The 27,160-nt window shown below is 45.2% G+C and overlaps 9 protein-coding genes across 9 annotated transcripts; 3 read left to right on the top strand and 6 right to left on the bottom strand.

Moving 5' to 3' along the window:
• Nucleotides 1–1,720: 1,720 nt before the first annotated feature.
• AOL_s00080g311 (uncharacterized protein) lies at nt 1,721–3,886 on the top strand (the record flags this gene model as incomplete). The annotated part of the gene is made up of 1 exon (XM_011124686.1): nt 1,721–3,886. One exon carries the CDS (start codon nt 1,721–1,723, stop codon nt 3,884–3,886), a length of 2,166 nt encoding a protein of 721 aa, XP_011122988.1.
• Nucleotides 3,887–6,541: 2,655 nt separating this feature from the next.
• AOL_s00080g310 (uncharacterized protein) lies at nt 6,542–7,459 on the bottom strand (the record flags this gene model as incomplete). The annotated part of the gene is made up of 1 exon (XM_011124685.1): nt 6,542–7,459. One exon carries the CDS (start codon nt 7,457–7,459, stop codon nt 6,542–6,544), a length of 918 nt encoding a protein of 305 aa, XP_011122987.1.
• Nucleotides 7,460–8,108: 649 nt separating this feature from the next.
• AOL_s00080g309 (uncharacterized protein) lies at nt 8,109–9,080 on the bottom strand (the record flags this gene model as incomplete). The annotated part of the gene is made up of 2 exons (XM_011124684.1): nt 8,109–8,904; nt 9,013–9,080. 2 exons carry the CDS (start codon nt 9,078–9,080, stop codon nt 8,109–8,111), a joined length of 864 nt encoding a protein of 287 aa, XP_011122986.1.
• A 626-nt stretch (nt 9,081–9,706) lies between these two features.
• On the bottom strand, nt 9,707–10,630 carry AOL_s00080g308 (uncharacterized protein; the record flags this gene model as incomplete). The annotated part of the gene is made up of 2 exons (XM_011124683.1): nt 9,707–10,472; nt 10,566–10,630. 2 exons carry the CDS (start codon nt 10,628–10,630, stop codon nt 9,707–9,709), a joined length of 831 nt encoding a protein of 276 aa, XP_011122985.1.
• Nucleotides 10,631–11,301: 671 nt separating this feature from the next.
• Nucleotides 11,302–12,432, bottom strand: AOL_s00080g307 (uncharacterized protein; the record flags this gene model as incomplete). Its single annotated transcript, XM_011124682.1, has 1 exon — nt 11,302–12,432. The coding sequence occupies one exon, from the start codon at nt 12,430–12,432 to the stop codon at nt 11,302–11,304; it is 1,131 nt and encodes a 376-aa protein (XP_011122984.1).
• A 1,878-nt stretch (nt 12,433–14,310) lies between these two features.
• Nucleotides 14,311–16,741, top strand: AOL_s00080g306 (uncharacterized protein; the record flags this gene model as incomplete). The annotated part of the gene is made up of 9 exons (XM_011124681.1): nt 14,311–14,327; nt 14,488–14,579; nt 14,870–14,904; nt 15,002–15,029; nt 15,090–15,158; nt 15,219–15,670; nt 15,736–16,170; nt 16,239–16,557; nt 16,620–16,741. 9 exons carry the CDS (start codon nt 14,311–14,313, stop codon nt 16,739–16,741), a joined length of 1,569 nt encoding a protein of 522 aa, XP_011122983.1.
• Nucleotides 16,742–17,340: 599 nt separating this feature from the next.
• On the bottom strand, nt 17,341–18,345 carry AOL_s00080g305 (uncharacterized protein; the record flags this gene model as incomplete). The annotated part of the gene is made up of 1 exon (XM_011124680.1): nt 17,341–18,345. The coding sequence occupies one exon, from the start codon at nt 18,343–18,345 to the stop codon at nt 17,341–17,343; it is 1,005 nt and encodes a 334-aa protein (XP_011122982.1).
• Nucleotides 18,346–20,939: 2,594 nt separating this feature from the next.
• Nucleotides 20,940–22,078, top strand: AOL_s00080g304 (uncharacterized protein; the record flags this gene model as incomplete). The annotated part of the gene is made up of 2 exons (XM_011124679.1): nt 20,940–21,732; nt 21,810–22,078. The coding sequence occupies 2 exons, from the start codon at nt 20,940–20,942 to the stop codon at nt 22,076–22,078; spliced, it is 1,062 nt and encodes a 353-aa protein (XP_011122981.1).
• Nucleotides 22,079–23,323: 1,245 nt separating this feature from the next.
• AOL_s00080g303 (uncharacterized protein) lies at nt 23,324–24,485 on the bottom strand (the record flags this gene model as incomplete). Its single annotated transcript, XM_011124678.1, has 2 exons — nt 23,324–23,802; nt 23,882–24,485. The coding sequence occupies 2 exons, from the start codon at nt 24,483–24,485 to the stop codon at nt 23,324–23,326; spliced, it is 1,083 nt and encodes a 360-aa protein (XP_011122980.1).
• Nucleotides 24,486–27,160: the final 2,675 nt, after the last annotated feature.

The raw sequence follows: 27,160 nt of genomic DNA, 5'->3' as shown, positions 1-27,160 counted from the left end.
TGGTCCGGACCATCGTTCATTCGTACCCATATGCTATTCGATTCAAATATACTGGCACACTAACATAAAATATTCAATCACAGGACTGCAGCGGGTCGGTACAGTCCCGTCGCAAAACAAACAGTTCTTGTTAGTGTTAGAAGTATGTATGTATGTGTGTATGTATGTATGTAATGTATGTAGGTAATGCAAGTGAAGAATCCGGTCGCCCTCGGCCACATCGATAACTAATAACATGCAGTGTGATGATTGGCGAGACGTCGTGATGCCTGTTGGGCACTGTGCTGGCGCTGCCCTGGTGGCCCACCCACCCCAATTTCCCTTTTCCCTTTTCCCTTTCCCTTCTGATGGTGGTAATGCAGCGGTGGTAGTAGTGGTAACTAGTATGGTGGCCGTGGTGTTTCTTTTTCCTGCCTCAGCTTAGCCTGGTCTGGTTCCCAGTCAGGTCAAGTCAATGTGCCTGCCTGGCCTTCCCTTTTACGCTTCCATTTCTCCTCCTCCTCACCATCCTCTCTTCCCTTTCCTCTTCACCTTTCTCTCCATCGCCGCTCCCGTTTTCGACTTCGCACTTTCCTCCCCCCTCCCCGTCTGCGACCGATTTATACCGGTCAAGCCTTCTCGACGGCATCTTCTCTCTCTCTCGACTCTCCTCTAACTAGAATTCCTTTCGCGAAGAAGTCCATTCCTTCCAAAGAGATATCATTAATCAATATCCCAATTCGCTTTACCCCTTCCAACAACAACACCACCACCACAAAGTCAATTTCCTTTCCATAAGCGAAAAAAAGAGCCGACAACTTGTCCTAGCCTTTCGCGACTTTTTACCTACAAAACAGAAGAGAATACTATATAACTTTGCGACGCATAACTGGGAATTCCTCCTTTTGTATCGCGTAGCATTACTGATCAACCTTTTTCTATCTTTGGTGGCGCTATCGTAGCATATATAACATCATATCTATAATTTTTCGCGCGCGACCGCTGCCTCTTTATCTTTCTTTAACTGCCCCCTCGACCTTCGTTCAGGTGTCATCTTCATTCCTTTTGATCGCAGTCGCTCCTTTTAGTCCTCTAACAGATTCCAATCACTTGGTTAATTTGCAAGAGACTCTAACACAAAGACAAAGACCTACTTGAGTCCCATTAGTCGATCGCGACAGGAACTCACGGCCCAAGCATCTACCCGAATCGCCCACGGATAATCTGCCTGCGGGGTTGATTGCTTTGTCTTTCTGCGACCATCTACATGGCACTGGTTTAAGCTTCTCTGGCTGATACGACTGTCCTTGATATCATTTGTTACGGCGCAACTTCTAATTAGCTTTGACGATTTCGATTACCCATCACCCTTCCATCTTCCCGAATCTCCTTTTCTCACGACGTTTTTTTTTTTCCTACGACGAAGTCTTTTGATACCCAGGGTTTCTTTTTTATTTTGCTATATTTCTTTCTATTTACCTGACGATTTGTGATAACGACTCTTCTTGGTGCTTTACCGGATTCCTGGATTGCGATTTGTCAAATCTACCGGCCTGCATCCTTCCGACTTGCGCTCGTACGACAAGCAGCTATAGCAATCCACCGGTCGCATCTGTCGCACTGATTAATCTTACCAACCATCTTATTTATACTCTAGTGAATCATCTACTGGAGTAGCGCCATCTATTTCATATATCTATCACATTCATATTCACGACCATCTACAACAATTTTTGGCAAAATGCATCGACCAAATTTCCTTATGTCTCTATCAAGTATGGATGCACAGGATCCAAAGGAACAGCAGTTTGGGCCACCAATTTTGGTGACTACTCCCTGCGATGAATCTGCACCATTTGAGACTCTCGCTGAAGGTCTTGCTCCTATGGCCACCTCCCCTCCAAGGACACCGATTCCTAAGTCTGGTGCTGAGTATGATGGTGACCAATGGAAACGCCACTCTCTTTGTAGCGAAGGAGATGAGGAGATGACAAGACCGAGCTCTGCTGCGTCTATGTATTCTTCTTCATCTGCTTGCTCCTTTGGCAGCATGACATCATTCAATTCGTTCCCAGCGTCCTCCCAAAGCCCACGACATGAGAAGAGGAATTCTTTCGACGCCGCTTCGACCTTTGGTCAGGATGATGATGCCGACACTACCATCGGTGTTGGTGATAGCCAAAAGACCCCCAGAGCTGCTAGGAGGCAACATAAGCAGGATAGCACTAAGGATGCGGACTGGAGTAAGACTTTCGACTTGCATCTCTGGGGTGCCTATGTTGCATATCAGAGCAATCCCACTATGACGCCATTCTATGTTCCACCTGGTGGCTGCCCACCGATCGGTGTTTGCATCAGAGTAGCTCGGGAAGCAAAGAGGACATGGAGAGTCCCAAAAACCATCCAAGAGACCGACTTGACCAGCCCAACAGAGCGATTGTCGCGAACAAATTCGGAAAGTCTTCTTCCAATCGACGCTACTTTGGGTGAAGGCTCCCTTCGAAGGCGACGCGGCTCTCGAGTTCAGATCCCTACTAGAAGAAAAGAAGTAGTACCACGAGCATGGCCATATTCCGAAGCTGCCACCCGACAAAGGCTCAGAATACTTTCACGCCGAATCACAGAAAACCCTCACCTTCAAACTCGACACGGTCGCCTGGCCTCTCCCATCCGTATCAAGGAATTTGCTCCTCCCTGCGCAAACATTGCTGAGGAAACCCAGTTCTCCACTCGAAGTTTGTCTTTCTCTCTTATGGCAAGCACTTCTGAGGCAATGCAATCTGATGGTCCATTGGCATCCCTTTCTCGTCCATTGGAATCAGAGGAGGCTACGAGGGCGCCCCAAGGTGATGTTCCACTAGCCCACGATGTCTTCAAGCCGACTTTGGAGCCTTCTTATGAAGCTGAAGACGAGATTGAGCTTCCTATTCCCGAAGTTATCCCTGGTCACAGGAGAACTCTCAGCTCTACTTCTGCTCATAGAAGAAGTGGAAGCAAAGCCAGTATCCTTCACCGCAAGACTGAAGGCAATGGCATCGGTCACAGAAGGACTACCAGTGCTGTGGCTGCTACCAAACCTGGCGAGCAAGCCGTGGAAAACTTCGCTACTCCCAGAAGAAGAACTAGAGTCAGGAGTTCTTCTGATGCTACCATCCGATCAACTATTCCACGCATGCTCTGTCTTGGCTCTCCATTTGGTGCCGTCGAGGAAGAAGGTGACGACGCTAGACTCGCTCGACGCTCCCACAAACGCCACCAATCCTTGGAAACACCCATTGGACGTCGGGGACCTCCGACTCTGATGCCAGCATTCGACTTCACTAAGCAAGAAGCGTACCAGAATGCCCTTAGACAACAAGAACAAGACAGATTAGCTCAACGCCCAGCCACCTCAGTTGAAGGCAAGAAGAAGGACCACTTCTTCGAAGACCTCTTCGGTGCCAATGCTAGCCGCACAAATCTTAGTGAGCGCAGCAGCACACCCTCAATTGCTGGCAGCGACGGTGCCTCAATCAGCGTTCCGTCCAAGAAGGCCCGTGCTCGTGGCATGAGCTTCACCGACAAGATACGGGGAAGCTCTTCGACAGAATTCATCGCACCTGCAGCCCTCCGCCGAATCAGCGCCCCACCAGATCAAATCAGACCATCCGTTCTCAAAAGACTAGGATCCCCCTTCAGAGATTCCGAGTTTGCTCCTTTAGACGGCACTCTCAACCAATCGCAACTTACCTTACCTGATGCCCCTGCTGCAGATATGCCCGCCGCAGCCGGTCTTGGTTCCGCATTCACTTCCCCACCAAGATCGAAGAAGAGGGACAGCAACCCCCCTCCAAGAGAACGTGGAATCCTTGGATTCGGGTTGGGATTTTTCCGGAGAGGGAAGAAAGAAACTTCCCAACAGCACTAAATCCAATACGGATTAGACAATAGTTAGCGCACTCATCGCCCAGCTAGCCAATCAAAATAAAAAAATTGACATGTACCGATCTACGCGAAAGGCGGTCCATGCAAGTCATATTCTTGGGTATACCCTTGTCATTCTTTTACAATTCTCGCCTTCTCGCTTTTAGCGTCTACGGACCGAACTACCAACGACACTCTTTCATCTCGCGCCTTTACTGTTTTCTCCTTCAAATACGATCATTCTTTCGACCATCCCATTTCCGGCCTGATAATTCAGCCCACCGATCGATTACGATAATCCCAGCCATGCACGGCACCAATCTTGAATAAAATTTCCTTATAACGATATTTTGCTTACGTCTATCTTACGCCTTCTGAGTTATTACTGCTCTTAGCCTCGGACTAATAATGAACCATACTCCGATGGTCCTCGAAACAAACAACTGTTTGCACGTCTTTCCTATCTGTCGTCATGATGCTATATATAAAAAGAACAAAAAAAAACGGAAACGAAATAACCTTTTGTCTCAAACAAATTATCGAGACGATTTACGACTTTGACAAGCGGCAACAGGAGCGGCAACAGCCTGTTCATCCGCAAAGCGAACAAGACCCGGGTCTTATTACCCTATTCAACCATCAGATCTAATAGGATTACGAACTGCTACCAACACGGTATGATTCTCTATCAGCCATTACAACTCCATTTTTCTTTCATTCTCGTCTGTTGAGAGCTCTGCTTTGCTTTTCTTGATACCGGGGACGTTACAAAAGAAACTCATGTACTTTTATATACCAAACTCGAAATATTTAGCATGTAATACGACCTTTAATGTGGAGGAAAGGATGTCTTCGGCTTGCTACCTTCTTCTTTTTGTCATGATTTATTTTCCCTTAGATCATGCTTTTTTCAGCGAACCTGGGGAAAGGTGTTTGTGTCCGGCTTTTTCTTGTACGTTTCTTTGACCTTGAGGATTTCTTCGATGTGTCGACAGCGACCTTTTCCTTTGAGCATTATATCGGGAGAGGTGTTCATGCTGCCATGCTTCATTTTCCTTCTAATTTTTGATGAGTGTGTGGGTCGCTGTATGGAGTATATTTGTTTTCCTTTAAACATGATATCCTGTATTCTGGCTACCTGTATTGACGGAGTTTAGCCCGCCTGCTTCAAGATACATCGACTCTTTTCCCTTTTTTTTACAGGTGGTTAAGGGGTTTCCTTCTGGTCTGATTCTTTTTATTTTTTATTTTTTTTATTTTCATTTTTACTTTTGGGAAGTCTTTTTTAGCGATGGGATTCTATACTTTTGTTGCAATTGTTTATCCTTTTCAGCCTTTCTCTTCTCTGTACGATATTTCTTACCCTTTTTTCGATTCTTTGGTGGTGGGATGGTCAGCTGCACTCCCGCCGCCCCCTCTTCATAACTTCTTGTATTCACCTTTTCTCCATGTATTTAGCTTGTTCCTCTTCCTTCCTCCTTGGACTAAACCCTTTCAAATGACTTGGGCCTTTACAAAGGTCTTATTATCCAGTCAGGTGCTCAGTTTCTCCAAATCTCCCTCACCCTATTAGTGGTCTTCCTCTTCTACGGAACGATGGCCAATCAGGGCTTACCATCTATCGATGAAAAAGATACGACTTAACATTCCATCCGTTTTAGCGCCTTTCACACACACACCCCGGATTTTGCTATCTCATCTCGAAGCTCTTTGGTGTGGATACACATGCATGTGGCGCATATGCAATTGATCATCTGATGATTTAGTGTTTGGCTGATGGGATCTTTTTCAAGTTCCTTTTTCCTTCCAGCTCTTCACATCTTGTTTACCTATGACGTTAGCCTTTTCCTTTTTTCTCGATTCGATATTTACCTTTGAGCGAGTCTAGCGAGCAAAGCGTGTTACTTTTACTTGTTTTTATTCGGTTTGTGGATTTTAGCGCTTTATTTTCCTCGAGGTTTTGAGGGCCGCAGCTCTTGTGGGATGTTCTCGTGATCGGGTTTCGTTTTCGATCTAATGGATGTAGCTGATACGCAGCTAGCTATAGCTTGCAGGATACCTTTGCTTAAGGTACCCTGAGATCTATGAATACTAAGTCGTTAAATTATTTATGAGTGACCTTATCTATATTGAGCAAATGATCGTATGGGCTTGTTTAAGGATGATAACTACTACAATTTTAGTGTCTACATGTCGGCATGCATATGTTTGTGAGGGGTGGACATCGTCCAGCCTCCTCGAGGCTGTTGAAGATAGGTTAACGACGGATCGAATCACTTTAGATAACTAAGTACTTATATAAGAATGTATCTCTTCCTCATTGCCCTCGTGGACTATTAGATCAATTACTTGGTGTTCTTAAATTTATCTGTCAAGTCAAAGCGCATCCGTGCTTGAGAGTGCCCCTCATCCCGTCGATATCTACATACACAACATATACGATAAAATTACCACAGAATCCAACACATAATGGCCGACTCACCCGTTTCCAGATTCTTGTCAGAAGTCCGCCGTTTACTCCCATCGTGGGATTTTGTAAAACACTCGAGAATCCAAGAGCGCAAATGCATTTAGTAGCCTCTAATCGTTTCCTTTGATTTTACTTTATATTCTGGGTTCCTCGAATCGACAAACCAATAACTATAACCTACCCTACTTTCTACCTTCCCAAATTTCTTGGATCGATGTTAGATATCCACTTCATCGGCTTCCTCCCATTCAAGCCCGGGTTATAATTCATATGATTCATCAAATTCTCTTTCTCCGGTTCAATCCTTATGTGCATCATATTCCAATAAATCAAATAAACTGCCTGTTCAACCTTCTTCACATAAACCCTTAAGGGCTCAAGTACCCCCAACGAAGCAGCTTTACTAACCGGATCGTCTAAAGACCAATAAACCGTCCCCGTCATCTTTTCAACCTCTCTATATATCTCCGAAAGAGCTGTATAAAACCTCCCGAATAGCTGGCTTAATGCATCGCGAGCGTCGAGGTAGTACCATGCTACGTTTATATTCCGACGAGTCGTGATACGGCCTGAGTAGAGCCATACTCCGAGGGTGGTTGTATTCTGGAAATCAACGTCTGTGCGAAGGTAATCGCAGAATTCTTGGAGTGCGGAAAAGACGGATGGGTGGGTTGGGGTCAATGCCGCTTTTTCGAGGGGACGGTTTTCCCACATGTCTTCACGGTGGGTGAAGGGGGTGTTCATCTCGTTGAGGATTTTGGTGAAGAATGCGTCGGCGGAGAATACTAGCTTTTGCCTTTGTTTCTTGCGGGACATTAATAGTGAAGTTGATTCCGGTGGAGGTTGGATTTTGTCGATAAGGTCATGAGCGGGGGTTGCGATATCGATGTAGTTTTTGTTTGAAGTTTCGAGTAAAGTTAGGCTTTCGCGGATGGAGTCTAGGATTTTTTGCAGATTTTGTGGGAGGGTTCCCGGTTTGTAGTTTGGATCTGGTGGGAAATATTTTGTCATAATAAGGTCGAGGGAGTCGGTTATTTCGGTGAGATATTGCGGGATGGGTCGGTCCTTTAACCATTCTTCAAATTCGGAGACGGGTATGAACCCCATTCCACTGGCGTTACTGTATTGAACCCGTTTATTCCAGTTAGCTATTCAAATCCACTATGATCGATGATTATAAGTCTATATGTTCATATATCTAAATAATCCAGGTTGATGTGATTGTGGAAATGTTTTGCCATAAGACCTAAATTAATTTGCCAATGGCGATATAACTTCGCGAAGGGGCCTTACACGACATTATATTTTCGACAGGTGAGAATTAAAGCAACAGGCCAAAATAACCTGATTGCATTTGGGAATAGCATATTAGCTTAGGAATAGATGCTAGAGGATACTGCTAACCCATGGCGATAGTATATCAGATCCTTAATATTGACGATGATTAATTACCTGGTTAAATTGTTCTTGTACTGCGGCATAGCTAGCTCTGGAGTGAGGTATTTTTTTATCTTACCTTTTTGCTCTATCTTGCTCCGTATAATAGGTATATGCAGATAAATATATATGGTCACTTGAAATCGAGCGTAGCGCACGTAGCTACATCTAACAGAAACCATATATACAATAAAAAACCTTGAAGCTAAATTTGATTAAGTTTACGGGACGAAGTCTGAAATCAAATCAATTTAGAACATGTAGATATAAATTAAAGTTGGCCACAATCTTAAATAGCTAGCTATTGGAACATGATGAACTACAGGGAAAAGCCCCTAATATTCGGGATATTAGTAGTCGTTGTAATGGGACCGCCCTGCACCTCGAGATCCTCAAGGTCATCTTTGAGATCAGCAAAATCATCAGCATAGTCTCCCATAAACTGCACAATATCGCTGGAGCTCCTGTGTAGAAGGGATATGGAACTCCTAACGAGCTGAACGTCCAAAATTCGACTGATAGATGAACGGTAATTAAAATCAAGGCCTAGCAGTTTAGATGTCTCGGTTTCGAGGTCACCAGCTACTGCACCGACTGCGATTTCAAGTATGTCCTTTTTATTGGTGTCAAGGGTATATATACCGACTATCGGGTCAAATTCGGCGTTATACACCCATGATAGAAGCGAAGTAGCCTTGTTTATATTAACTACCCCGCCATCGGTAAGATAATTAGAAAACTCTTTAATTCGATCCCAAAGATTCTGTGCGTATGGTTGTCCTTCCCTATCGGACCAAGTATCCCGATGAAGGGTTATCTGGAGATTTGGTATGTTTCTGACAATAGCTGCAAGGTCATTGGCGATTGTAGCACTTCGTGGTTCGGCAACTGCGGTTTGCCGTCCCGCATTGACGATTCCGGCGGAAGATCGGGCTACTATGGTCTCAAGGGTGGGCCAATGGGCTGAGCCTACTGCACCGGGACCGAAGGTAGCTCTGCTAGTGACCTTAGTGATCAAAGCTTTAAGCGTTTTTGATAAATCGTGGAGCACCAAGAATTTATTTCGGGCCAAAGTATCGAATTCATTAACTGAGAGTTGTAACATCTCCCCATAGCTATATTTTTTTGTGGAAATTTACAACCGGATGTTAGTTAGAAGTCATGATATATTTGATATATGGATCGGCTTAATCGCTCGAGAGTTGAGGTAAGGGAAGGCGTACGCTAATTGGACTGATAATCCGAGCAAAAGGACAGCCATACGGCCGGATTTGGGGTTAAGAAACCGCATTGCTGAAGTTTTTTCTACTGAGCGTGTGTTATGCGAATTCCGATCTTTGGGGTGAAATTTGAGGATTCGTGCCTCGTGGATTGTGCATGGAAATACTACGCCACGTTCTAAACAGATCTTATGTTGACTTCACGTATTCCACCCGAGCCCGCCAGTAGCTACTTATATTATCAGCTCAAGCCCACTCGTGGTTGGAATTGATGGACACCTTGATAGGGACGAGTATGAGTCGATTGGAGTCATATACAGGCCTTCCATGTTGGTCCATACATGTGCTCGTATCCGCTTTCATGCATCTAATTAACTAACTCGATAGTTATATATATATATAAGAGTCTCAGATCTAGAGCTAGAGCTTTTATATATACCTAGAACATTAATCTGTGGCATTGCATTGGGCTGATACCTAAGTGCGATTTAGTAGTTCTATATATAACGCCGGCACAATCTAAAATGCATTCTACATATCCCAGATCAAATGAATAGATAGACTATATATCTACATAAGTTCACTCCTAATGGGCTGACTTCGTCGATATCATTCATAATTGCAAATAAATGTCAAGTTTAAGGGGAAATATCCTTCGTTGAGTTATAAATTATTTTATCAGTGAACGGATAATATATTACACGCCATCCGGCCAAACCATATTATACACCTCTTCCAACCCCCTCACAATCTCCCCAGAAGCCCCCAAAACCTCAATCCAAAACCCCTTCGCCCGATCCAAATCCTTCTTAAACAACTTCTTTATCGCATCTTCCTCCACCCCTCCCAAACTCGGATACTCAATATTCCACTGCGCCAAATAACTAGCTTGATCAATCGCCTCCACCGCATGACTTATATAAGCATCCAAATCCCTTATCGCAATTTGTAATGTCAAAAACTTGTTGCTTTTCAAAACTACACTACCCACGCCGATTTCTGCGTCGAATAGCCACCGCATCAGGTTTTCGGGAATGGCAGGGTCATCGGCGCCGTAGGTTAATTCGGTACCCAGCAGTTTTAGAGCTTCTTCGAATGTTGTGGTTACCATGACACCATCATGAGTAGTCCATATGTCGAGCGGGAGGGATATAGATCTGGAGAGGATACTTGATATAAGGGTGTCTATTCCATTATATACTTCTATAGCTGGTAGATCGAATTCGCCAGTTTCTTCGTTTAAGCCACCGGTTTGACTTGCTGAAGGGTTTTCATTTAGGTCTGAGAGTGTGATGATGGTTAAGTGGAGGGGGTCGACGACTTCGGGTTGGAAATTGTCGAGGTGCATCAGGAGGTTTGCGAATTGAGAGAAATGCTGGCCGAGGGAGGTGAGTGTATCCGAGTTATCGTTGACAAGGCCGTCGTAGTCCATTCTCGTGAGTTCGAGGTCTGGAACCGCAGAACTATATATATGTTGTAGTTTAATACTGTTAATTCCGTTTTATGATATCAAAAAGCATTGAATACGTAGTTTGTGAAGGGCTTTATCCGCTTACACTAGAAGCGTTGGTGTGACGCAAAGCCCAGCTGTGAGGCATGATAACAGCTTCTTACAAGACATACTCCTCCACGTTTCGTTAGTAGGTAGATAAGGTACAACGTTTTGTAACGTGGCGGACGTGAGTGTTTCCACCAGCCCCCTTCCTCGCCATTCTTTAACTCGTGAGGGGAGCATGTATTAGCCCCTATAGTTTACTGGATATTGCCCCGTCCATGAGATGTTTGAGGTAAATGTAGTGAATTCATAAAGGTTTAATCCGCTCTAAGACTTTCTATATACAAATTGTAGAACAGAAGTATTTTAGCCTCCTGTTAGCGACACAGACTATCTTCTTTTTAAGAGCCATGGCGCTAATACATATATACCTATTTAAGTATATATCGTGGTCTTTCAAATCCATGTAGGATATATTCAATTGCGCAGGTCATAACGTGCTGTCAGAAGCATGCATCCAACCGTAAAATCCAACATATCGTTTTTGTGTTGGTACGACGTTGGTTAGGCGGCGAGGACAGATCGTTCGAGGCTTGTCAATTGTATAAATACTAGTACTTAGTAAGTTACCATGGTTTGTTTGTACACCTGCGTGTGGGATTGGTGGCGAAAGATCTATTAATGCACAGTTCCTATCCTACATGCTAACCCCCCTACGAATATTTCAAAATATCCCAAGAGTCCAACGCCATATACGCCAATGAAACATGAGTGAATGGCAATGTAAAAAAAAAGGCTTAGCCAAGCAATTTAGGCCCTTTCTCCTTCTTGACTTTAACCACACCACCTCCTTCTTTCTTCCCGAGCGCAGCATTGCCCCCTGAGGCGCCGCTGCTTCCTTTATGCTTACTGTTCTTCTTTTTGTTATTCGCAACTGTTGGACGAATTTCTGTCGTACTCTTTCTCAGCAATACTGGATGACTTCCAATGTACTTTCCCTGCATCTCCCTCGCCGCTTTGAAATAATCATCTCCGTCCTGGAAGGCCACAAACCCATATCCTTTACTCTTGGTTGTACGCTTATCTCTGATAACCCTTGCTTTCTGAACGGATGGATAAGAGGCAAAAGCTTTTAGAAGAGACTCGTCGGTGACTTCACCAGCAAGATTACCAACAAAGAGACGGAAATGAGCTGGATCCCATTCGAGGAGGGAGTCGTCTTTCCAAGTTTGACCACCACCAGACCGAACGACAGTTGCTTTCTTCTGTTGTGGCTGGACGGGGGCCGGTTGACCGTCGGGTAAAGCTGATGGATTGGCACTGTAGTCTGCTCCTGAAGTATTACTTGCAGCAGCGGCGGCGGCAGCAAGCTGTGCTCGACGAGCGGGGTCGTAGATGGATTGCTGTTCCGCAATCTGGGCTTCCATCTCTGGGTCTAGCGGAGGGAAATTTGAATTATGATTGTTTTGAGTGTTTCTATTTTGGTAATTTCGAGGACCGCCTTGGTGATGTCCACCGCGACCGCCCTGATGCTGGTGCTGCTGGTGCTGCTGGTGCTGCCCGCCATATTGATGTTGATTTTGATGTTGATGTTGGCCTTGACTTTGGTATGAACCTTGATTCATGTATCCTGAGCTAGCAGTTGGACCCGCGGAATACGTCGTCTGCGGTGCAGCAGAGTACGAAGTCTGAGATTGCGCGCCATATCCGTATGCTGGCGCAGACTGTTGCGAAGGTCTGCTAGCGCCGTAGGCTGGAGGAGTAGATACACCTGGAACGCCGGAGTATGTAGGTGGCGCGCCTATAGGTTGGTTGCTCGAGGCTACCTGACGGGGCTTGAAGCCGGCAAAGGCATGAGTTGAGGCGTGTATGCTTGGAGGTGGACGCGGCGGGAGGCTAGAGGTCCCAGGTGGTGGTGGATAAGACATACCCTTTTATTTGACTTGAAGAGCCTTCCAGCTTTCCTTTTTGTCGTGTCGATTGGCGTATTGGATTGTGCGTGCTTAGTAGCTGATGCTGACTAGCGACAGTAGATTGATGAAGTCGTGGTGTGATTGTGATTGACGGTGGCGTCGATGTTCAAGGAGGCGACGACTCATTGTTGGTGCAAAAATTGGTTGGCGCCGTTTGCCCGAATAGACATTCCTAATCCGGCCAATATCACGTGCTATCAAAATGTGTTTGTCTATAAACAACACATCAACACATTTCTGACAGATCCCCGTCTCGAGGTTTTCTTCTAGTCTCGTGACCGAACCGTTCTTCAATCAGACATCATGCTTCTGATCGACCCGATATATGCATAGGAGAGCTATCCTATTGACTAAGCAGTAAGTAATAGAGTGATAAAGCACCCTTTCGGTAGACGGCGGGAGCTAGAAACGTTATAAACCTCATATCTGTGCTACAGCTGTATTACTTGAGCGCACAGATTGCTTACTGCAGCATCCCGCAGACCGCCAAGATGCAAGCAAATGACGTACACCCGCCCGAAAAGTCAGAGGGATAGCTCAGTTTACTCATCAGATTGTTCTCTGGTACTCTGGTTAGAAGGGATTAGCAATTAGCAATTAATTGATTACTCTCGTCAACATGCCGATTATCAGAAAAGACATTCCGCCGATAGCCTAGCGAAACGGTTGCGTCCTTTAGGTTGGGCTGGGATCGAACAGGCTAGCGCTATTGGCTCAACTAAGCAGCTTTACGGCATAGGATTCACCCACTTTAATCCATACCAACGCCGTTTCTGTGTGTTTTCTGTAGGTGGATGCAATGCATAGTGGGGGCGGGGCAGACATCTTGATCAGACAAGGCACCTGAAATCAGCTATATCTCCCTGTGTCTGTCAAAGTATGGTAAGTAAGGATTTGGACTATATCCGCCGGTTATGGCTCAATAGCCTAGCCCAGCCCGGGAGCATCTTCTGGCCTAAGTAGTCCCTGGGGGCCCTTAAAGAGCTCGAGAGGGTTTTTTTTTTTAAAAAAAAAAAAAACTTTTGAGAATGAATCCAATGCGATGGTCATGGCCATGGTCATCCCGCCGCTATGAATCCTTTGCCATCATGGAAATATTTTGCCCGGCCGAATGTTGGGATAACAGCCGTCCAGAAATCGCGCTTGATCGCGTGGGATATATCTAATCCCTGCTATCAAATTTCAATAGCAATGTATTTTAAACCCCAATGCAATATCAATGGCCATTGCATGGCCATATCACGGCGGAGAACCCGATTTCCTGTCCGTATTGACTTCATTCCGGAGCGAAATTGGGCAGCCACCGAACTATTTTCTCGTCTCGGATATCTCAAACCGGAATGATACATCACGGTGTGCAGCCTTTCGGGGTGGGACTGAAGTCCAAGCAGCCATTGTAGCCGGTTTCCCAACGTAATCGATATAATCCGTGATTCCTAACCGTTGCAACAGCATCCCTACAGGATTCGGGGATATAGTAATCTACCGGAATCAAACTTCGTGTTAGCTTGCAGCGAGAGGGGGGGTTAGCAGGTTAGCTAGTAAGGTAGTAGCATTAGTTTAATACTTACTATTCGTGCAGTGCATTGCTGTATGTAAGGTTTGGCGGTCGTTGAATTCCGGACCGGTCCAAAGTATATAACAGTGCCGCTGCCCAGCTTCTCTGCTCACGTCTGCTCTTTTTAAATACTCTCCCTATTCCTCCTACCACCCCAATCATCAACATTATATCATCACTCTCATCACCTTCATCATCAATCAATTAAAAGCGTCGGCAGAGCTCGATTGCAATATTACCTTTACATAATCCTCTTCTAAATCTTCTACTTCACAATGTCGTCTGAACCAGTGTAAGTCCTAATCAATACCGCTAGTGATTATGATGCCCATATATCCTCTGCACCGTCTCCTAGTAGCTTCTAGGACCCCCCTATCTCAGTTATTCTTTCTCCAAACATCCCACTCACCATGTCCGGCCTCTCTTTTTGGCTGGATTCGTTACGCTTGTAGGCGGGCAGGTCAAGAGCAGACATTGGCTAACGCGAAGGTTCGGCTTGCCGGTATTGCCGGCGGCTTTGTACACCATGATACACCTAGTGGCGGTCCGTATTTTCCCTCTCTCTCCCATAGCTATCATATCTGTGGAGTTCGATGCCTTCTTTGAATTCGCAGACGTCGGGACCGATGACGTCTACCCCGCCCCCACCACAAACAACGCAATTTGGAGGGGGTTATAGCTGGTAGACGAAGCTCAAAAAGTTGAGATTTCGGTCTTTTGGAGCTATCTAAGGCATTAGAATCTTCGATTGAAGCTCTAAACTCGAGTCTTTTCGCAAATATCCCGATACTTCTGCGAAACCGGAGCATGCTGACAGTGGGGGTCACAACACAGACTTCGGCCTCATCGGCTTGGCTGTTATGGGTCAGGTAGGTTCTCCAAGTTTTTAATTGCGTAGTCGGAGATGATCCGGAGAATCCGGGAAGGCTTCCTATGGAGCTTGCTAACATGGTTGACTGGATGTAGAACTTGATCCTCAATGGTGCAGACCACGGTAAATTTCCCACAGGAACTGTCACGTTATCGAATCAATATGTCTAACAAAAGTTGAAAGGTTTCACCGTTGTTGCTTTCAACAGAACGGTCTCCAAGGTTGACAATTTCCTTGCAAATGAGGCTAAGGGTAAGCTTCCTAAAATTTTGATTACTGAGGACTATAATTCTAATATTGGTTAATTTATAGGAAAGTCTGTTGTTGGAGCTCACTCCATCCAGGAACTCTGCGCTAAATTGAAGCGCCCACGCCGAGTTATGCTTCTTGTCAAGGCTGGCTCTGCTGTCGATGACTTCATTGAGGCTCTTCTCCCATTCTTGGAGAAGGGTGATATCGTCGTCGATGGTGGTAACTCACATTTCCCCGATTCCAACCGAAGAACACAGTACCTAGCTGGCAAGGGAATTAGATTCGTCGGAGCTGGTGTCTCCGGTGGTGAGGAGGGTGCCAGAACTGGTCCATCTATCATGCCTGGTGGTAACGAGGAGGCCTGGCCTTACATTAAGGATATCTTCCAGGGCATCGCTGCCAAGAGTGACGGCGAGGCCTGTTGCGAATGGGTTGGCGATGAAGGTTCCGGCCATTTCGTCAAGATGGTTCACAACGGTATTGAATACGGTGATATGCAACTTATCTGCGAGGTATAGCCCAAAATAAAGCCATTACTTCAAATTGAGGGGCGTGTTACTAATACACTCGTTTTTAGGCCTACGATATCTTGAAGCGTGGTCTTGGTTTATCCAACAAGGAGATTGGAGACGTTTTCACAGAATGGAACAAGGGTGTCTTGGACTCCTTCTTGATTGAGATCACTAGGGATATCATGTACTACAACGACCCTGCTGATGGCAAGCCACTTTTGGACAAGATTCTCGATTCCGCCGGCCAGAAGGGTACCGGCAAGTGGACTGCCATCAACGCTTTGGATCTCGGCATGCCAGTTACTTTGATCGGTGAAGCTGTCTTTTCCCGCTGCCTCTCTGCCCAGAAGGCGGAGCGTGGCCGTGCTGCTGAGGTCCTCGAGGGACCCCAGATCCCACCATTCGCTGGTGACAAGAAGGCTTTCATTGATGATCTTGAGCAGGCTCTCTATGCTTCTAAGATTATCTCTTATGCTCAGGGATTCATGTTGCTCCGTGAGGTCAGTCCATTCCACTCTAATTATCCTCGTTGTTTTTATTAGCTGCTAACTTTTACTCCCCCGAAAAGGCCGCTAAGGAATACAAGTGGAAGCTCGCCATGCCAGAGATCGCTCTCATGTGGCGTGGAGGTTGCATCATCCGATCCGTCTTCCTCAAGGACATCACCAAGGCCTTCCGCACCAACCCAGAACTCGAGAACTTGCTCTTTGATGACTTCTTCAACAAGGCTATCCACAACGCTCAGGGTGGCTGGAGACGAAGCATTATCAGGGGTATCGAGTTGGGAATTGCCACTCCATGCTTCTCGACTGCTCTGGCCTTCTTCGACGGATACAGGAGCAAGGTTCTCCCAGCTAACTTGTTGCAGGCTCAGCGAGATTACTTCGGTATGTAACATCAACTAGTTCGGAACAAACCAATAAGCGATACTAACAACTTTGTGCCATAGGTGCCCACACTTTCCGTGTCCTCCCAGAGCACGCTAGCGAGACCCTCAAGGAAGGTGCCGATATCCACGTCAACTGGACCGGCCGTGGCGGTAACGTCAGCGCTTCCACCTATCTTGCTTAAGTTTTTACGCCACATAACCTCTATTTTGAACCACGGAGGCTCTGTGGTACAAAAGTTGGTATGATTCTTTGGTTTAATTTGAAGAAATAACAAAAACGGGAGTAAACAAGGGAAACCTCCTCTTTTTATTTTCTTTTGGGTATTCAAAAATGAAGCAAGACGAGCATTTTCATCTTCTGCTTCCCTAGCGACAGGCACCTAATTCGTCGCTATTCTTTTCTCTCTCTTTATTTTCTTTTCTTCCTAAGTTCGAAGGGAATTTATTAGTGGATATTTCTTTTTCTTTTAGTTTTTGTTTCTTCATACTACTTTACCAAAGGGTTCCTATGGGATTTTTCAGCTTTTTTTTGTCTATAGGAGCAAAATGGAATTTCGGGTCTTTTCCTCTCAACCAAAAGGAGTCGTCAATTGACTCTCTAAATCCAAAATAAAATAAAAAATCCTCAGGTTGACAAGCACAGTGGACCACGTCTGCAATACGAGACTAAAGGTTGACTATATATATGCACATCAGGGCCTAGGGCCTAGGGCCTTTAGCAGGAAGAGGCTAGAATAGGTATACCCGTAGGAAACATAAACTATAACTATACTATAGCTAATTAAAAAATTGTAGTAGCGAAACCATTGATATCAAACTTCGATATGACAGGTCTATTCCCATTAGACCCTGTACTCAGCAAAGACAATGTTCGACCTTCAACCTCAGTATTCTGATCCTGGTTAGCCCATGCTAGATATACCTTGATATTGATTCTCGTCGAAATCATTTCCGGTGGAGTTGTAGTTGAAGAGGAAGAGGAAGAGGAGTTATAAGCTGGCTTGGACATGAACATGAACCGACAGAGGTATACCAACAAACCTCTGGAATTATCCGGCGAAGGGTTGAAACTGATAGATCTCGGAGAGTATGCAAACGGAATATAAAGCCTTGAAGATTCTTTTACTACCCGTCCCGCCTTCTCTTCTAGTTCTTCCTTTTCTTTATCTTCCTCTTGCTTTTCTGCTTTCTTATCCAGCTGCAGGTTTACTTCTTTCGTATATTTCTCAGCTATCGCCACTGCCTCCTCTTGATCCCACTCCTGTTCCGAAACAATCACAGACCGTGATTTGATTTCCCCCCAGTTGATATGAGCAATCCGTCGTCTGGTTTCTCGGTATACAGGGTGGATCATGGGGATGATAGAGAAGATATGAAGATATCGTAAATACAATACTTCAATCTCTCGAACTAACCCTGCATTAACTATATCCCTTTCATCTTCATTATCATTGCCACCAGTAGGTTCTTGATATTTACTCCACAAGGGAACAAGCCTTTTCCACAACTGATACAAAATATCAACGAACAAAGGGTTGAAATCGTAAGAATATTGGTACCATCTAATTTGTCGTTCGGTGGTGGGATGGTATGTTGATGTGGTACTATAGTATTTTAGAACGCTGGAAGTGGTTAAGAGGGAGTTCCAGCGTTTACAGACTAGACGATGTCTGGTCAAAAGGGTCTTAGCGGGGAAGTAGATAAGGATCTGTTCGAGGATTTCGGGGGGTAGCATGGAGAGTGTGGCGTTGGGGTTGAGAGGGCGGTGACGGGAGCGTTTTGGCATGGTGATTGGTTGTAAACTGAAGCGTATGTTGCTTAGGACGAGGGGCTTAAGAAGTAGTGAGGATATCTGGAATGAGATAGCTAGACTATACTCAAATTGATATATATTGATATCTTGAATAGCTTCAAGAATATCTTTCTTTCTTTAATATAACTTGAAGCGAATGATAGATTCGAAGATAGCTATTCTCTAAGGAACTAACATCATACCAGAACTGTGTTTATATAAAACTTGTTCTTTTACATGCTGCAATACGGGAACATGAACAAGACCTCTATAATGCATCTTTGGGACAAGACTACACTTTTGAAGTCTTGGAAAGAGCGGCTGAAGCGCCGCTGTTGCATTTTTATATGATCAACACAGGATTTTTAAACCCTTTCGATGAGCCTTGCATGAAACCAGGCACCCGAGCGAGGCGGAGTGGGAGGCTGTTTATAAAGTGCTAAAGCAGGAAATCAAGAGACGTACTCAAGAGCGAATATCATTTTTATAGTGGTATCTTGTTATGATATGAGTGGTATGTACATTTGATCCAGAGATTAAAAAGAACCACCCCCTAGTCCACAGAACTACCAAGGCCACAGATGCCCGCGCTGGCTTGTGGGTGGACTATGTAGCAGGGCATAGCCGATTCGACACAAAAAACTTCTACATATTACTCCCCCAACTTTCGACGATGTAGCCCACAGAAAAGGTCTCTAGACTCCCACACCCGCGTATGCGGGATGTAGAAATTCTTGGTGTCAAATCTGCTATGCCCCGCTACATAGCCATTGTACCGAGCTTGGAGCTAAGTTAACGCTGTGGAGGACTAACCCTAGACTCCGATTATCATCAGTATCATATCTACCATTCAATGATTAAGGCAACTACTTACTGCCAAAATATTGCGGCGAGGCCAGTTGGTAGGGAACCCGAAGGTAATCCCCAAAGCCTAAAGAGGCTTAAAGTACCTTGGAGGCACTGGCGGGGGCGTGGTTTCCCTCATGGGGATGGGCCTATCGAGTGATTGACCGATGTTAACTTTACGTTTCGGAGGAGTTTGTATGCCTTTAAGTCTGGAAATATTTGTCTCGTACCCAGACCTGGGAGGGACACATCAACATACTGTTAGCTTTCTCCGATGCCAGGTCTAAATACCCCGCCATTGCTTCGGGAGTTCTGGTAGGTTGGATTCAGAGACTAAAGTGCAGGGGAATATCCCCATGCACGCCCACCAAACCATGCTTTACTTCAAGGTCGTGATACCAGGCCACCTTCGGAAACGGTGGCCCGGGGCCGGAGCCCCTTATTACACCTACTATATAGAAGCTAAGATTAGTTTATATTTGGTAAAAATAGGGAGGATAGAGAGGGAGAAAAGGAGCAAGTGAACTGAGAAAATTAAAAACAAGGGAATATTTACAGTAGCGTGCATTTATACGCCACGACTCCCCGAGATCCAGATCTAGTAGAGCTCGAAACTGCTCCGTGTCTAAAACTTCAATCTCGAGATCAGCTTTTTCAATTGCATAATTGATTCTCATCAAGGGAAGAATAGACGACCTCATAACCCAAGCTCTACTTGTGTTTAAGAGGAATGAGCTTTGGACTTGGTCGTGGCAATGACGCTGACACGGACTGAGGGTTGCCTGAGGGTGTTTGATAGTGTATGATAGTGTGGTTGACTTACGTATCAAAGTCTGAGTGGGACCACTGGTCCCTCTATCGAAATAACTTAGTATTGCAACGGTGAGATACAAGTCGGCTTCGTTTAAGGGCTCGAGGTTAATATGAATGTATGAACCATCGAGCTTTATATGATGTGTGTTAGCTTGATTCTTTCGTGACGACTCCGATGTAGTGGGGTAAAACAACGATAAAACAATAATTCCAATATAAATGAATGTTGATTGAAGGGAGCACACGATGAGATTCTTCAAATTGGAAAGCTAGGGGGACCAACCATCATCAATGCTTCCCTGGTGGCCCAAAGCTGGCAAATAGGGAGGAATACATACCAAGATGGCATCGAGATCGTCGTCCGAGAAAGAAGAGTGTCAAGAGTAGCTTGGTGCCACTGGTTAAGATAGCTCGATGGCTAGTCTATGCAGCGATTGAAATGAAAGTGGAGGTAGAGATGGCTGTTGTAGTAAAGTAAACAAATAAATATAGATAAATGAGACAGTGAGTGAAGGAGTATATACTGTGCGTGTATGTACAGGCCGAGAGAACGAGAAGCAAAGATCAGAGGAGGGAACTGCATTCCCAAATGGGAAAGAGGGGCAATGGGGAGGAGAGTTTCCCTCGTCCGAAACCCCCATTATAAAAGCAGGACCATTTTTCTTCCTCTCCTTTCATCCTCTCCTCTGATCCTTGCTTCCCCCTCTTTCTCTTTCATCTCTTCCTCTTAATACGCAACCAACAGCCCACGCACGCACACCTACCACTAGCAGACCAGTTGAACAACAGGCAGCTAAACAAATACCATCTCTTATGTAAGGATTTCTCTTCTTCTCCTCCACCCACCACTCACGACTTGCCAACTCACAAAACCATTAACTCTCCAGCAGTCAAACACCCAGTCTCGTAACTCAAACACCAGCAGCAAGATGGCACGTTGCAAACTTTTGTCCCCAGTTATGTTCATCCTCCACTTGTTGTTGATCCTCGTCTTCTCGGATCTCACTTTTGGTGCTCCTGCCGGGGGCGAAATTGGCAAAGGGAGGCACGTTGAGCAACCTCCTACCAGAAACCACGGTTCAGGTCCTATCGACCAATGGCGAACCATCATCGATCTTCTCAAGAAGATTGGTAAGCGACGACAGCATCCCCGTGGCGTTGCAACCCTTGAGCTTGTTCGTACTCGTGTCCCAGCTCCTACCGATCCTCCTACCCTCGTTTTTCTCCCTGCTCCTGTCAGCACCTTGGTTCCTGCTCCAGTTGACCCCCCAAGCAACGCTCCTCTCGTCAAACGAGCCGAGAAAGAGCGTGCCATCGAGATCTTGGCCAACTGTGAAAAACGAGGGATCGACATTTATGGAAGCATTCCTGGAGATGCCCAACGAGTCCCCGCCAACGACCCATCTGTCCCATTCAAACGCCATGACGGCATGGTGTTTGAGAACATGACGTTTGTCCACACCTTCTCGGCCGACTCGGACGCTTCTCTCTGGGCAACTGCTCAGGTCTTGGTCAGTCAACATCCAGAACTCGTCAACGGAACTGAAGCCTACCAGAAAGCCCTCTTGAAAAGAGTTGTCAGGGCGGACCCCGGTATCCAGGTAACTGTCCGTCGTCCTCCACCTCAGTTCCTGGGTTTCGACAGTGACCGAATCGGCATTGGCATGTGGGAAGGTGGTAAAAATGATTGGACCACAAACCCAAGACCCTGTCAAGGAAAAGGTAAGTCAACACCATTACATGTATACTAGTATAGCTCATGAATGTTGCTAACTAACCGTATGATATCATCGTTGAAGGTTGGTGGGTTGACCCCGTCGAACACGGTGTCACATACGTGGCCACTCTCCCGACCTACTCTGTAGGAGTTAGTTTCCGTGCTCTTGGAGGCTACGATCGTGAAAGTCTTGATTTTCGAACTCACTCTGGAAGCAACACCGACTGCCGAAAGCTTCTCTACTCAGCTGGAGAACGTACCCCGGCCAGTTGCTGGCGTCATGGCCAAACGGCTGTCAAATGTTTTATCCTGTTGCAGAACCCGAACTTCAAGGCTCCCTCGCAGACTTGAAAGAACGAAGTCTGCAAAGATAGGTGGGAAAGATGATTTTGTTTTTTTTACTGATAAGTGGATAGAGGAGGTTGTTTATGGGAAGAAGAGAATTCTACTTTTTCCGGGGCTGTCGCTTGGTTTTATATGCTTGTTTTCCCTCTGCAAAGTTGTGTTTACGACAACTTTTTGTTTCACTCTTTACGGTATTCTTTTTCACACGCTCTTCGGTTCTCTGCACGTCGCTTCTTGCTCATCCCCAACAGATGGACGGACGTGCCAGTGCAGAGACTCAAGAGTCCTGGAAAAGAATGCATTTGGAGCCTAACCGTTAGTGGGGGTTCAAACGCTCTTACACGCTCTTTCTTCCTACAAAAGCCTGTCTATCTTTCGTCCTACTCTAGATGCTTTTACATACTGCTCTAGATAGGCTCTTATTAGCTTTTTACACTTGAAATGGGAATACAAACATCTTCAAGCCTCACTACAATTCTCCGCTGTAGGTCTTTACTTATTATCCACAAGGCTAAAAGATAGAATCCAATTATTGCTGGGGTAATGTGCATGGGTCTGGTCTGGTCACCGTTTGGAGTTCCCGTATATCCGCTCGTAAATCTGTAGATAAGCTGCCTCCGCGCACAACATGAACCACACCTCTCTCTACATCCACACCGTGTTGATAGTGTGGCATTTTGGATACCCCTGTCATACTATAATTGGCTAAGCTACTTAAGTATGTGTAGCGCGGATATTCATGACCAGTCGACGCCATAACTAGAAACATGTGCAAGTGCTCTGATAATTCGCATGTGGAAATATAATTGGTATCGAACTGAAAGGGAAAGTTGGTTAGAATACCATTAAATAGCCTGCTTACAATCAAAGTACCAGATATATATTTACATCATCCCGTAAATCTGGATCCCAGGATCCATTGATCGATTGTCTAGACTATAAATAAGAATGATTTTTTTAAAAGAAAAAAGAAGAATGTAGAGAGTCAACCACTGCTCTTCCAAGCAATCTAAAAGGAATTCGCAAAAAAGCGGTACAATTAGAAAAGCATAAAGAGGAGAAGGAAAGCAGAACAAAAGAAAGAAAGAAAGAAAGAAAGAAAAACGCCATGAAACTCCTCCATAAATATCCCTTTTCTTGAACGTTAACAGAAAAAGCCAGTGCTCCACCCAATCGAATTTTTACCTCTCTATCTTATCTCTTCCCAACCAGCTGCTATGCAATGCTTTTTCTGATGTATAATGAAGAATTTTATTTGGACAAAGCCTCGTCCCTCGACCATCCCGTATTCTTCAAATGTGCAATCCCCTTGCTAGGATGTGGCTTCGATGGATCCTCATACTCGGTCATAAACGGGTTAGGATCCATATCACCATCCAAATTCGCCAGTGTGTGGTTAACCTCTCTATGTTTCGCTTCATCCGCTCGGATATAAAGCAACATATCACGGATTGAAGCCCCAGGGTTCATCTTCCAATAATCGACTGCGATCTGTGGAGCCTTCATATTTTCGAATCCTGGGAGCTTTCCAGCATCAATGTCGGAGATGGCTCGGGTGTATGTGATTACGGCTTCTTCTTCCAGGTAGCCGACGAAGCGGTGGCAAGTTCTTGGGGAGAGAAGGTAGGAGAGGAAGAAGGCGTTGTAAAAGACACCTTGAGCGCCAATGATCATTAGACGCATGAAGAGACCCGGTTGGTGGAGTTTGAGGAAGGTGAGGAGGTGCATTCCTATTGATCATCGGTTAGCCATGTATTCTTCTAGACTTATATTATTAATATCTGGCGACGAGACAAATAGATAACATACTCTCATTATATCCTTCCTCAAGCAACGTTTCAATCCATCCATTATCCCGTCTAAGACTCCTGATGGACTTCAAATGCCTCAAAGTTCCCGCCACGAAGCCAGGAACACCAGCAATACTCTCCAAAAATATAAATCTGACCATCCACTTCTTCTCCGTCATAGCAAACTGAGTCTCCTCCTTCGGACTCTTCTCTCCAGAAGCAATCTTAGGATCATGTTTATACCCCGTAGCAATATCAAACATCCCTCGGAGAAACCTAACAGCATTAATCGCAATCCTATCCGAAAAGTTACGGGCTTTACGGTGTGCGATTTCTATATCTGCCATTTGTTTCTCGTTGTAGATTGGATGAGGCCATGATTGTTTGGTTTCTCGTTGATTTGGGTTCGTAGGGGAGATTTGGAGGGATTGAGTGGTTTGGAGAGGTGCCTTGGATGTGAAACTGAACGAACGGACTTGAAGAGGCTGGTTTAGAGTAGCACCGTGGTATTGGCAAAGGACCACCGAGATCCGGGCTGTTGGGAGCTGGTACGCCAGCGGCTTGACGCCGCCGACAGCACGGTAGGCGGTCTTCGCGAGAATTGGGGATCGTGTGCTGAGCATGTGTGGAGGAATGTCAGGATGAACCTCTGGGTTATCAAATAGGGTTCTTTGCCGACAGTGGCTGGGGTGTAAGTATAATAGAGGAGGAGGAGGAGGAAGTTAATTAAATAAGTGGCCGGAATGCGGGGGTTTTTATAAAGCCGATGTAAATATGGTATGTTTCTGTGGAAAGCGCGTTGTATGTGTGGTATTTTAATATGGAGATCAAAGGAAGACTTCTTCGATCGAAACAGCCATTTGAACCACTTTTATACAAATCAGAATCCCCTTTTTGCATGCTTATACATTTCTATACAACTTCTTTCGAAATTTCCCGGAAACGTCTTTTTCCAAGGAGAAGAATATCTACCGCGCCCCCCCTACTTCCTTGAATCAAAAAGAAAGTATACTTCTCCATACGGTTATGCAAGAATGTGACCTCGTAATACCAAATTTTCTCATTCGTCGTTGGATTTTTCATAACAATGCCAATGCTAATTTAGCGGCGAGGTCAAGTGCCACAGAGGTCAGCTCTGAGACTCTTACAAGGCCTTGCAAGGTTCCACTAGTTAGTAACCAGTATTCATTCACACTCAATAAGCAAGCTCCCTCGGAAGGAACCGCTGCGTCTTGTGCCTATTTTGGGGCAACATATCCGCTGGGCGAACCAGTCCTGAACCCCCAAAAAACCCAACCCAGCGCGCTTCGAATCTTTCAAGCTAGATCGAAGGAATAATTCGGAAATCCGGAGACTAAGTTTACGTTAGTTCACCGAACGGCAAGCTGCAAGATGAGTATTGATTCATGTGTATGCAGGTTGTGCAGCAGAACAAGGCCCAGCTGTTGGTTCGTCACTCAATTCGGCCATAAGGGCGGCCTGGTTTTTTCCCTCCTAAAACGAGTTGTTTGGAAGGCGAGTTTTTCCGGCGCATCTGGTGGTTCCGACTGGACGGTCCCGAAAAGACCCGACATATTGCTTACTTGAGCGGGCAAAAAAAGTGAAGATCCAGAAAGGGCTCTCTCACTCAGCCTAGCAAGCATCCTCAAACGAAACGGTGAAAGCAGGAACTCACTTCGCTAAAGTTTTTTAATTAGGTCTATTTGAAAATTTTTTACGGTCTTCTGACCAAAAGTTTAGAAGATTTGAGCTGGTTTCGAGATCTCTAGAAAAACTTGAACTTCAAACCGACCAATGCAACAACGGCTAAACCGGTAGTACGTAGTAAAAACGGTGCCCGCGGCCTCCTTTACTTTTCTAATCCACATCACCTCGTAAATCTCGGAGACATTTTCGTTATTATACAAAATAATGAGGAAGAAAGAAAAAGAAGAAAAACTCAGTGAACCGGCTTCGTATCATTCTGGCGGCTAACTGATAAAGAGTTATTCAAATTCTCTCAAGCTATACAGCCAAATTCACAAACTTCGAAAATGCATCATGCATCATCTCGAGCTAGAATTACAACTTCATCGGTGACATCAGTTTGACCAGGGTGTATCCCCAATTGTATTGCTGCTGACACATGCCGAATCTGACTCTTTCAAACAAAAATGCCACACCAACACATTTTTCGATAGTTTCAACCAAGGATATCGATTTAGCTCGATATCGATTCGGATCTTTCAGTTCTTTTATCTCGACAGTCGCAATCCGGAAAACAAATACCTCTCACATGGGAAAAAAGAGGCCACGATTTGTTTCATAACCCCACCATCCACACCCGTCCCATCTGATAAAACATACATCTCGGGAATTGACGAGTTCATGGTGTTTTACCTCGCGCCTCGGGTGACGGGCACCCTGTTTTATGCTTAACACCACGACTTCGAAGGTATATGAAGTTCTTCCGCAACCGAAACGTGCCGCCAGAACGAACTGCATGAAACTAAATGGACGTGCAGGGGCCACTGCAAGGACGATGGGGCTGCGCTATCATGATATCGCGACCCCTGTAGAATCATAGTACCAGTTCCATTTTCTCGGGTTCCAATGGAAAAGTTGCGCTTTGATCTTCAAGGATTTAAGGTTGTGTACGTACATATTATGTACTTGGCTTGTTGACTTCCAGGAACCCGAGATTAGCGGATGTTTTACCCCTCCAAACCCAGCGATATCGGATGAGACTTTTTCTTTCTCTCTTTCTCTCTTGCTTTCTTTCCTTCTTTCTTACTTTGAGGAGACTGATGGATTCCGACAACCGTAAATTCCCTTCTTCAGGAATTATCACATGGCGTTGACTAATCTACCCGCTGAGTCAGAAGCTAAGCTTCTGCAACGACTAGCAGCTTGCAGGTATAGTTTGACGCCCCCATACAGATGTTTACATCCTGACACCCACATGAAGCCAAATTCTCATCTTTATCTGTGAATGATACCGAGCTCTCTGTGATATACATGTATTATGATCAGTGATTATAATTTTTTTGTGATACTGTAGATTACACGGTTGATTATCAAAAGGATAAATTCTGGATAATTTGAATATAATATCAGACCATCATGATACCATTCGGTTTCTTCTCGGTGACTATTCGCCCAATCCATCAAAATCCAACTATCTACATCTCCATGATTAAGAGCCGCCTGGCCCCGACTCGATGAAAACTGTCCGGAGCCTCCATAATTAATCTGACTTTACAAATCATCAAAATCTAGAACTTCCCTCAAAAAAAAAAAAAAAAAGCTTCAAAAAAGA

The sequence above is a fragment of the Orbilia oligospora genome (assembly GCF_000225545.1).
Source record: "Orbilia oligospora ATCC 24927 unplaced genomic scaffold scaffold00080, whole genome shotgun sequence".
Taxonomy (NCBI): Eukaryota; Fungi; Ascomycota; class Orbiliomycetes; order Orbiliales; family Orbiliaceae; genus Orbilia; species Orbilia oligospora.
This window is presented reverse-complemented; position numbering and strand designations above follow the sequence as displayed.